The sequence below is a fragment of the Sebastes umbrosus genome, chromosome 10 (genome assembly GCF_015220745.1).
Source record: "Sebastes umbrosus isolate fSebUmb1 chromosome 10, fSebUmb1.pri, whole genome shotgun sequence".
NCBI classification, from domain to species: Eukaryota; Metazoa; Chordata; class Actinopteri; order Perciformes; family Sebastidae; genus Sebastes; species Sebastes umbrosus.
In genome coordinates, this window is record NC_051278.1 from 12272519 (window position 1) to 12284330 (window position 11812).

Here is an 11812-nt window from a genome sequence, read left to right on the forward strand (position 1 = left end):
AAAAAAGTCAGAAAAATGTCTGAAAAATATCTGAAAAAAAAGTTGGAAAAAATTCTGAAAAAATGTCTGAAAAATGTCTGAAAAAAATGTCTGAAAGACGTCCGAAGAAATAAAGTTGGCAAAATGTCCGAAAACAGCTCAAAAAAATGTAAAAAAAAAAAAAGTCTGAAAAAAGTCTGGAAAAAAAAAGTCTGAAAAAATGTCCTTGGAAAAAAATGTCTGAAAAATGTCTGAAAAAAAAAAAATGTGAAAAAAAGTCTGGAAAAAAAATGTCTGAAAAATGTCTGAAAAAAAAGTCTAAGAAAAGTCTGAAAAATATCTGAAAAATGTCCTTGGAAAAAGGACATATATATATATGGGAGCAGCAGAGGCTGCATACTATACAAATATTGCACAGGCATTTTTTTAATTTTTATATCGCACATATTGCATTGTTAAATTTATTATTATTATTTCCTATTTCTATTGTTATTATTGCTGTTATTGTTGTATTAATATAATAATTATTTGTATTGGTTATATTCCGATATTTTCTGTGTCCCTGAATGCAGCACCAACCCGCCCACAGCTGACCACGTGGTTGAAGGCGGAAGTAGATTACAAATAGAACTTGACCTCAAAAGCAGGAAACACATGCTGGTAAAATGTGTACTGTAGTAGTATTATTGTACGTTATTTAATTTAAGAGCAGTACATGCACTTATTGTTCTAAATGGATCCTAATCTGCTGCATTGGAAGAGCCAGGGACAGGTAACTGTGCACACACATAGCAGTGTTTTAACATGCAGAGCATCTTCAGTGATGAGGATTTATTACATTATATTCAGTCAGTTACAATGAAACTGTGTTAACATCTCAGTGTTGAACTGTTCTTTTCCTCTTTTCCAGTCTTTCTTCAGTCGACTACGGATCTGGGTTAATCTCCTTGATCCAACTATCCTGCTTTCCTCTGATGTAAGTAGAAGTCACTACAGAGATCTACTACTGTGAGATGAGTAGAAAATATATGATGTTTATCTAACTAGTGATGCTGCTCTCCTCAGGCGGAAATAGAGAAGGCCCACAGTCTTCTTGGAAGTGGAGAGCAACTAAATGAAAAGGTCAGATTATGTTTAAGAGTCTTAACTGCACACAGTGGTCAGTCAGTCAGTCAGCTGCCGTAGATTTAATTAAATCTGTTTCTTCCTCCAGGATGGACAAGCACCGACCCTCTCACTTGTAAGTCTGGCAAGAAACTCAAAACTGCAAATAACATTGAATTTATCTCTGATAAATAAATCAGAATTCACTTCTATATTTCTGCATAAACATCCACCACTATAATGACTGTCCCCTCTTCCTGTTTGTTCAGCTGACAGGGTTTGATATTGTTGTGTAAATGTGTCATATTTTGGATTTTTAGAGAAAGACATTTAGCTTTAAACGTTTGCACAAACTTTTTCTTGATTAAGAATGAATTTCTATCAATTCTATCTTTGAATGTGTCCAGATGTTGTGATTTTGAAGGAGTTTAATGTGCTGCTTTTTGTGAAAACTGCTCTGTGTTTACAGTCGTCCGTCCACGCTGATTCTGGTGCTGTTCTTCCACTAGTTTTCCGCCCTGCAGGTACAATATAATTTAGACTTTTACACATTTTTATTATTAAAATTAACTTTAGGACGTAATGCATTCATATCATGTAACATCAACAAGTATTACAATTATTATTATATAAGGTATAACAACAGTAAATAAAGTCTATAAACATCTCAAATTACATTTTTGAAACTACTAATTGTGTCACTAAAACTATTAATTTGAAAAAGAGATGCTAATGCTCTCACTTCTGTCATTTTCTTTCTAGCATTGTTGCCAATATCAGCACCTCTGGTATGTCTGTCATCCAATAATAATATAATAATATAATCTGACACTTTGTTCTTGATAACGCTGGTGAAACAAACAAACGTCTTTATTTCAGGTGGTTGCCAGCTTTTTGCCACACAGTTATGTCAAACCCGCTCTGTTTTGGCAGGTAATGAAGCATATTCATCATATTTATAAAAATATTACATGTGGCTATAACACAGTGTACATTAATGATTTAAAAAAATACGTTATTTCAGTTTTTGCTGCAGAGTTACAGTGCTGGGTTCAACTATACAAATAGAAATTCTTCATCAGAGCAGGTAATATATAAATATATAAATATACAGTATATACAGTATGAATTGTTCATCTTCAGTCAGTCCTCCCTGTTTCTGCTTCACGTTATCTGTGTTTATCTCTCACCACCAGAGTAAGAAAATGTCTCTGAAGCAGCTTCTATTGATCACTGGAACGGTTTCCTATGCAACATGTGCCGGGGTGTGTGTAACCTGATTGTACCAGTGTGTCATGTTGATTGTCATGTTACAAGAAAACTTTAAGGTTTTTAAAGAAAAGTTGCTTCTTTAAGCTTTTTTCCCCTCTTTCTTTTGTTTTTAGGCCCTTCCTCAAATTGTCATTAACCGACTTGGTGTAAGAAGCGCACTGATTAAGACTTTCTTTAGGTCGATATTACCAATCCCACTCTCAGGTAAATATTTACTTAAATACTGTAGCATAAATAGTATTGTACCATAAATCTGAATACTTTTTTTTCAGGTAGTAGATACAGTTGAGGCTTTATATTTAAATACACACAGGCTAAAGACATTCAAACTCAATTTTTCAGCTGAAATACATTTCTTTCTTCTCTTTCTGTGGATCCAGTAATAACAGGTAGGACTTTTTAAACTTACATGTTGTGTTAACTCTCTCCAGCTGCTCTGGCCTTCTTCAATGTGTTGACTGTCAGAAGTGAGGAGTCAGAAGATGGGATCCAAGTGTTTGATTCCAGTGGAAATCCTGTCGGCCTCTCTAAAGCAGCGGGGGAAAAGGTAAAACTGAAATAAAATGCAAGAAGCAAATAGACAAAATTAAGTCTTCTCATTGAAAACTTGCAGTGTTACACATGTTATTGTTTTTCTTCAGGCTGTGAGGGAAACCGCATTGTCAAGAGCGGTACTGTTTGGAACCACCGCTGCTCTTCCTAATCTCCTGGTGTTGCTCTTACAGAGGTCAGTCACTTTTATATTTAGCTCTACTTACCTGGTCAAAATGTCAGACTTTACCTAATAGATTTTCTTTTACAGAACAAGACTTTTCCAGAGGAACTCTCTGCTGGCCGCTCCTCTCCGTCACATAAGTGTTGCATTTATCCTGGGCTTGATGATCCCCATCTCGTTCAGTCTCTTTCCACAACTGGGAACGGTGAGATTCACGACGATCATCCGGTGCTGTGATGTTTTCCTTTTGATGAACTCTGCTGACATTGACCTTGTTTTACAGATAAAGAAGGAAAACGTGGAGGAGCAGCTGCAGGCTGCAGCGGGGGATGGACAGTTATATTACCATAGAGGACTGTGAGGACTGTGAGGACTCTGATGAGCTGTCGATACAAAATCAACCAAAACATATGTTGCCATTACTGGATAGCTTGATAATAAATGTTTAACGTCATGCAGCTGAAAATGTACAATGCATGTGAGCCTTTTCTCCCAGTTTTCATGGGAAATATTTTGTTTAAAACACACATTAAAACAGGAAAGAAGCGACTTTTTGATAGTAAATTTATTTAGCTGGAATATTATGTGTTTTCATAGATAGGAAATATTACATCAATTCATGAAAATACATTTAGTTTTCAAAGTTACATGAGCATCTCTATGTATTGTACTCTCTGTCTTCTCTGAAATACTGAGGCACAAAACCATCCATTTGGCAATGTGGTTGAAATATACTCACCTGTAAAATAACAGCGCTAATTATACATTTAAAAAAAAAAAAAAAAGACAGTAAGACTCACATAATGCAGAATAAATCAATGTGGACATGGAAGCACCTATCGTTATTTGATCGGTTGCTGATTGATGAGGAATAGCTCTTTTTCAACCGATCATCTTTTTATAAAACAGTTTGAAAAAGCCTCATTCGACACAACTTACTAGTATTTAAGTCATTAGTAAAATACAAAATGTGACAATGTTAAAAAAAACTGAAATAAACTCACGTTGTGCAATGTCTATAGCAGTTCTGATCTGATAACCACATATAACGACGTTTCTATCAATAAACTCATTAATAATAATAACTGCTCATTACATCTGAGCCATTTCAGCTGCTGCGTATATATTTATATATATATATCTGGGGTCGGACTCTTCACAGCGAGAACTTAATATTTTGGACCAGGAAGAAGATTGTGTGTCGTTGTGTTGTCACCAAATCCCATGAAAAGACCAAAATCAAGCAAGTTAGTCTGTCTTTAAAAGCCGGGTCCATTATTTTTGTTTTTCTTTGAGGTTTTTATATCATTCTATAACTTCCCACTGGTTTTAGCATCAAAATGCTATTTTCCCCAAGCCCTTCCATAAACTTTTTCCCATGTGACCTGATGTAAGTTTCTGCATGATGATGCTGCTACATGTACAGTATATATACATCCTCATGATCAGTCTATTACATATATAGTAACTTAGATGGCGGTCGGCATGCTCCCAGTTTAGAGTAGCGGACTGGAGAACAGATGTTACAGTGAAATCTGTGACCGCAGAGAGCCAGCAACACAAGGTCACCATTTCTGACGGCTGTCATCAGTAAATGTGACCACCTTACCTATCTTTGGCTTTTTTAACTTTTGTGAATATATCTTTAAAGTAAAAATATTAAATTACAAATTTATATTTTTTAACAATTTAGTTTTGTGTGTTTTCCGTCACGTATTTGCCTCATTTATTACACAGGTACGGAGGTGGCACTTTTTCTGACGACAGCCGTCAGAAATGGAGCTGGCTCTCTCTGGTCACAGATTTCTGTGGTTACAGATTTCGGTGTAACACCGGCACAGAAGCTATGTACTGCTGTGTGCACACTGCGTTAGTTATTTAGTTCACATCCAAAAAGTCACACAATAACTCAAACAAACTAACCAGTCGATGCAGCGGTAGAAAAGCAACTCCTGTGTTCTGTGAGGTAAAATTATTATTCTTGTCAAATGAGTCTGGTGGCTTTGAAGACAGCGATGTAACAGCTTCAGTTTTCAGTAAGAACAAGAAAAGAACGCAGACGGACTTGCCCTTTAAATACTCTCTGACTATCCTACTGTCTGTGGCACTGAGCTCCAAGCCCACTGGTTCCTGCTAAATACGTACGTCTTTAAAAAGAAGTTTCAAATACTTACTTTCATTTAAAAGAAAGGCAATTCCCTAAAACAGCTGGGCACTGTAATTTTTAACAAGTGTAATCTCAAAGTGGTGTAAATAGTGCATTTGTTAGGGACTATTTTCAGCTGCGGATTAATACACAATTGGTGCTGTAGTGAGTAATACATCCATGGTATTTATGGCAGCAGAACTGAGTCAAAATGAACTACAGTACCCATGATCACGGTAATGAAGGAGCATGTCAACCAGTGCAGCAGTGTGGCTCGGGGATGTGTGTTTTTTTTAAATGACCAAAATGGAGCTCAAAGGAATAAGATTTTTTGCTTTTGGATACACAGTCAATACTTCATAGGATCAATTCACCTGTTTTTGGTCTTTTCATAGGATTTGTTGGCAATTAAATTGGTATCGGTACAAGATGTGAGTCATGTCACATATTAGCACAACAGTGCTGGTGACACTTTCCTACGTCACGTAAAGATCACTGTGAGAAAGTGTCTTGTGCACACTCACATGGTAACAGTGAGTGTGCACAAGCCTTTCATTTCAATTATTGCAAATATATACAGAACAGCACAGCTAGAGTCCGTGCTGTTTGACGGTAACGTCATCCTGCAGCACGGCGTCTAAAAACAGGTTTATATCCGTAAGAGCTGCTCGGCAGCTGCCAAATGAAAGAGGAAGTTCTCCGTCGCCGGAGGGAAATGATGCTGCTTTAAACCTTCCAGTGTGATTTTAGAGTCTTCACACTCGTCGGCCAGGGCCACCAAGTTGGCAAGGATCTCTTTTGTCTTGACAGAAATATCCTGTGAATTAATGTGGGGTTGTCATGTTAGATTCAGGACTATATTTCTTACAACTGTGGACTGAATTAAGACATTTGTGCTCTGAGGGAACTCTCACCTTAATGACCTGACTGTCTGACCTCTCAGCGTCCTCAGCAGATTGGACGATGAGGTGACCAATGTCCTTGTGCAGCTTCCCCATCGCCATGGCCTCTGTGAGGGGATACTTAACATCAGTCTGAGGGAAATGCTGTCCTACTCTCTTAAGTAAGGCTGCTCGATTATGGCAAAAATCATACTCACGATCATTTTGGTTAATATTGAGATTACGATTATTTATCACGATTACTTTTGAAACATCATGCATTCAGAAAGAACATTTTGTAGCCTATATTTAAAGTAAATGCATCAATCTAAGCAGCGAGGTCCGGGGCGAGGGGTGCTGTAAAGCGCAGAAAACTCTCAGAATACTCTCAAGAATCAAAGCGCTCTTAGAAACATGCTGCTTTCTCTTTGAACATACTGTACCTTTGGCGCTCTGGGATACTGTGATGACGCTGTCTGGGAGGTTCACATACACATCAAACAAGTCCGACCTGTTGCTCACTTCAGGATCTACAAACCCTGCTACATATCCTGCGGAGAAAACGAACATATTGGTGCATAAATAATTAATTTACAGTGCAGATGGTGGCTGATCACCAACCGTGAGGAGGAGGAATTAGAGTTAATAAACCAGGAGGCAGCCTCACCGGGGCATCTCTTGAGATCCTCTAGCTCAGTATCAGTCAGATGCACATACGGGTGCACGATGGACCAGTCTTTCCTGTGCCACGTCAGAGTCGGCAAAACTCTGAGGGGAAACAGACAAAGAGTTACCCACAGACGGTAATATTCTCCACTACACAGTGTCAAAATATTTTGAATTTAAGTCCTAAATGCACCTTGTAAACTCCAACAATGCTTCAATCCGAGGATGATGAACAATGATCCTCTTCTTCAGCATGAGAGCGGTATACAGGATGATCGTCTCCATACCAAACTGAGACACCACATCTAAAGATAGAGAGGAAACATGGATGAGCCACTTTTACTCTGAAGGAATCTTGAATCTTTCAAGTCGGGTGGGACCCATCACTATCACTATCACTATCACCTTTATCACTGTAAACAAGTGATAAAAACACCTACATGAACTGCTGATTACATTTGCATACAGAACTTCCCTGTAAGACCTGTTTATTTCAAGGGTCGAGGTTCCTTTTATAGTCTCTCAAAAGAGAAAATTGTCTTGGATTCAAAGGAATTGCTGCATGAAAACCTGAAATGTCACCAAAAGGACGCATAAAGAGGATCTAACAAAGCGTATTGTAGGTTGAGGGTGTCTGCTGAGCATGTAAATCCTATTTTTGTCCTAAAAAGAACAAATAGCAGAGTTCAGGAAACGTCTGAATTAATTAATGAAAGGTCCCCTGATGTTTTGTCTCTTATGTCTTGTGTGCACAATTAATTATTTCCTAGGAAGGCTTTTCTGGAGTGTTCCCAGAGCCCGACTGGTGACTAAGAGCCATCAGGCTTTTGCAGTCCAGACCCCTCTGGACTCTGGAACGACTTACCTACCTAATCTATCACTGCTTTAAAATCTCTTCTCAAAACATTCTTAAAGCTAAAATTAAATTTAATAATATAAAATAATTGTATATAATTTAATAACTTATAATAATCAAATTAAATTAATTTTATATATTTTAATAAATTCACACAGAAATAAAAGCTTTTATCTCTATGTGAATTTTATTTCACTGCAATTTCTGCATTTTATTATTATTGTTTTATTGTGTTTTTTTTCTTGTTATACTGTTATACTTGTAATACTGGTTAGTGTTCCTGTTTAACGACTGTGACGTCTTCTTACCTTTGACTGAACCAGCCAAGTACGCTTTCCGAACATCGTAGTCCTTAATTAGAAATGAGCCGTTTTCATCACTCTGGCAAATTCCTTTGGTGAGGACGGTGACGTAAGCCTCCATCATCTTCACTGGGCTGCCATGTTTGATGTACATCCTGGACAACAGACAAAAACACACCACTCAAATAAAAAAAAAAAAAACACTTTAAAGAAAAGTGTACAAACAGTGTCATGTGAGCTGAACAATGTACCTGCAGAGTATTCTACTGAGTGCAGCATACTTCTCAGGATTGAAGTCTTTTGCTGTAACAACTATTGAAAAATGAGTGACCTTGAAAGGAGAAAATAGAGACAAAACTCAAATATCAGATAGAAATGCTGCTCTCTCATTGCTCCTCATTCAAGATTTTGACGTCAGCAGAGTGTCTGGGCGCTGTACCTTGTTTAGTGCTGTAGGTTCCTGCACCTCCGCTGTGGTGATGTAGTACCAGGTGCGACAGAACTGACCAAACACAAAGGTGTGGAAATCCCGGCTGTCCTTTGTCAGACAGCACTTGCTGAGCAGGACTTGCCTCAAGTCTGAGCCCACAGAGGGATAGCACCACACCCACAGTGTGTCTCCATTCACATCTTTCTCTGGGCACAGGCAAAATAAAACCATCATATATGAATCTTAACAGATCAGAATAGTGATTATCAAAGTGGGTCTTTGGCACTCTGTCAGGGGGTCTGTGAAATAATTTGCAATAAATTATAAAATTGTGCTGCATCATTAAAAAAGTGCCTATCTACAGTTACTTTGTTGATACTTTATTGATGCCCGGGCGGAAATAAACATAAGAAATGTAAGAAAATATAAATTAAGGAGTATGTAACATGTAAATTATGTACATAATGCTACGATATAAACAAAGTAATGTAAAGAAATATAAGTACTAAAATTAAAAATTGTATTTATCATTGTTGTAGGTCTAATGTACGACGGTACAACAGAGTATTGGGGCCACATTGAGAAAAAAAAAAATCTGAGATTTCTAGAATAAAGTCATAATATTATAAAGTAGTAATTTTACGTGTTATTTTCTTCTTTTCTCGTAAAGTTATGACTTTATTCTCGTAATATTACGACTTTTTTTCTCGTAAAGTTGTGACTTTATTCTCGTAATATTACGACTTTTTTTCTCGTAAAGTTATGACTTTATTCTCGTAATATTACGAATTTTTTTCTCGTTACGTTATGACTTTATTCACTTAATATTACGACTTTTTTTCTCGTAAAGTTGTGACTTTTTTTCTCGCAATATTACGATTTCTTTTCCCGTTAAGTTAAGATTTTATTCTCGTAATATTACAACTTTTTTCTCGCAAAGTTATGACTTTATTCACGTAATATTATGACATTATTCTGTAAATCTCAGATGTTTTTTCCCTCAGTGTGGCCCTAATACTCCGTAGCACATTTGCACTTTGGCCCTCACTGCATTAGATGTATATACTATATACTTAGACTATAAGCTGTGTTACCTTCATCACAATGATCAAATGTTTTGCGGCTCCAGACATTTGTTTTTTATTTTATTTAGCCTAAACTATCTCTTTTGATAGTAAAGGTTGCTGACCCCTGGTCCATTGTGTGTCTCAGAGGGTTAAACACCATTATCACACAGAGCTCTCTGGAACCAGATCTTTATCACAGGGGTCTCTGTGTTATTAGGTGCGTTCAGGGACCATCCATGTCCATGTACATACTGCCTAACATGCAGGAGCAATGACCCAATCAGGGACCTGCTGATTAGACACTTTCAGGTCACACTGATGTCATGTGAGTCTCCTGCACCTACTGAGGCGTCAACTTTCCCTTGAAACAAGACAAACCAAGAGCTGTGAGCTGAGACTTACCGATTAGTCCGACGCTTAACATAAACTGTGTTTCAGGTGCTGCCATGTTCCATACCTGCAAGAGTCCAGAGTTAACACAAGTTAAACTGCAGAAACGACACCAAAACACACCAAAACAGCTCTCTCTGAGGACACTAATGCCACTGTGAAGCACCTTGAGAGCTCCTGCTGAGTCCAAAGTAGCTGAATGCGATGCTGGACGGCTTTAATAAGACGGTAAAAGGTGTTAAAACTCAGGTGTGATTTCTTCTGTCAACAGACTTTCCTCTGTTTGCGAAATCTCTTCCTTCTTCCGGGTCAGGAGGATTGTGACCATCCAATGGGGGAGGAGCCACGCTGCTGACAACCAATCAGAGAGCTGGAGATTATAGTGCATTCAGGGTTACCGAAAAACCTCGTAAATTACAAATGACTATATGTAGGTAAGAGTTTCTCTTTATGAATAACACAAGCTCAGTCAAAAGTAGGAATGTTGCTGATCATGCTTCTTTTAACTCGATCCTTTAATATCAAGTATCGACTACTGATAGGTTAGGGGTCAGCAACCTGCAGCTCCGGAGCCACATGAGGCTCTTTAGCTCCTCTCCAGTGGCTCCCTGTGGATTTATAAAAAAATTAGTGGAAATTAATAACTGTTTTATTGTTTTCATTTTCATTTTTATTTATCATTGTTGTAGGTATTAAGAGAATAAAGTCATAATATTATGAAGTAGTAATTTTACGTGTTATTTTCTTTTCTCTCGTAAAGTTATGACTTTATTCTCGTAATATTACAACTTTTCTTTTCGTAAAGTTATGACTTATTCTGGTAATATTACAACTTTCTTTTCGTAAAGTTATGACTTATTCTGGTAATATTACGACTTTTTTCTCGTAAATTTATTACTTTATTCTCGTAGTATTACGAAATTTTTTCTCGTAAAGCTATGACTTTATTATTGTTATATTACGACTTTTTTTCTCGTAAAGTTATGACTTTATTTTCATAATATTACTACTTATTTCTCGTAATATTCTGACTTTATTCTGTAAATCTCACTTGTTTTTTCCCTCAATGTGGCCCTAATACTGTAGTACATTTGCTCTTGGGCCCTCACTACATTAGACTTAAATACTATATACTTAGACTATAAACTGTGTTACCTTCATCACAATGCTCAAATGTTTTGCGGCTCCAGACAGATTTTTTTGCCTAAAATGGCTCTTTTGATAGTAAAGGTTGCTGACCCCTGTGCTAGACTAATCTGCAGTTAAATTAAGCCTACATGGTTTGATATAACCGACATTTAACGAGGGTTACCTGAACACACCATCAGCGGAGCGAATACGGGAACTTTATACACTCAGGGCTGCCAGGTTTGTTGAAACCCCCCGTTTAGTGGGTTTTGAGACTCTGTTATCCGTTTTATAAAGCTCCAGTCAAATCAAACATTTATTCAAAATAAATCAGATATATAATTAAGCTTGATACTTATTTCACACACTTTACTTATTTTATACTTTTAAATTAACACCCATAGTAACATATCAGTGAGTTACAGATGTAAATTTTAAAGGATGCTTACTTTGGATCTTCAGGATGTCCACCAGAGTCCTCCTGACCACACTGTCTATATGTTGTGTATGTTTGTTGCAAAGTGTCAATAAAAATATAATAAAAAAAACAAAACAAAACTACTTTGAAACCCTGAATAATGTTACATAACCTTTAATATTTATTATAATTTTTTGGTTGAGACAGAACTAAATTTCTTCGCACTGAGTTTTTCCTTGAAAGGCACTATATAAGTCCAATTTATTATTATTATTATTATTATTAATATTATTAAGGAACCCCTTTGAAAATGGCCATGCCAGTTTTTCCTCACCAAAACTTAGCGTACGTTTGGAGCGTTATTCAACCTCCTTCGCAAGGAGGCTAGTATGACATGGTACCAAATGGATTTTTTAGGTTTTGTAGTTTCATATATATATACCTTCACTCTAACTTTA

The 11812-nt window shown here is 36.9% G+C and overlaps 3 protein-coding genes across 3 annotated transcripts in view; 1 reads left to right on the plus strand and 2 right to left on the minus strand.

Annotated features, from left to right (window-relative positions):
* The window catches only part of prdx3 (peroxiredoxin 3), a 19085-nt gene extending 16207 nt beyond the window's left edge, over positions 1-2878 (minus strand). The window contains exon 1 of the mRNA XM_037781627.1: positions 2765-2878. The gene's annotated coding sequence lies outside the window, so the exon portion shown is untranslated. The remainder of the gene's footprint in view (positions 1-2764) is intronic.
* Positions 557-3960, plus strand: sfxn4 (sideroflexin 4). The gene is made up of 14 exons (XM_037781626.1): positions 557-751; positions 890-955; positions 1045-1101; positions 1193-1219; positions 1553-1607; positions 1846-1871; positions 1963-2016; positions 2108-2170; positions 2280-2348; positions 2469-2559; positions 2787-2902; positions 2997-3082; positions 3158-3275; positions 3354-3960. Exons 1-14 carry the CDS (start codon positions 713-715, stop codon positions 3429-3431), a joined length of 945 nt encoding a protein of 314 aa, XP_037637554.1. The 5' UTR covers positions 557-712; the 3' UTR covers positions 3432-3960.
* A 1543-nt stretch (positions 3961-5503) lies between these two features.
* dennd10 (DENN domain containing 10) lies at positions 5504-10126 on the minus strand. Its single transcript, XM_037781625.1, has 10 exons — positions 9975-10126; positions 9821-9875; positions 8361-8557; positions 8173-8252; positions 7928-8076; positions 6957-7068; positions 6765-6865; positions 6541-6648; positions 6131-6225; positions 5504-6033 (listed from the first exon to the last, which is right to left on the minus strand). Exons 2-10 carry the CDS (start codon positions 9864-9866, stop codon positions 5866-5868), a joined length of 1056 nt encoding a protein of 351 aa, XP_037637553.1. The 5' UTR covers positions 9867-9875; positions 9975-10126; the 3' UTR covers positions 5504-5865.
* Between the last annotated feature and the right edge of the window lie 1686 nt (positions 10127-11812).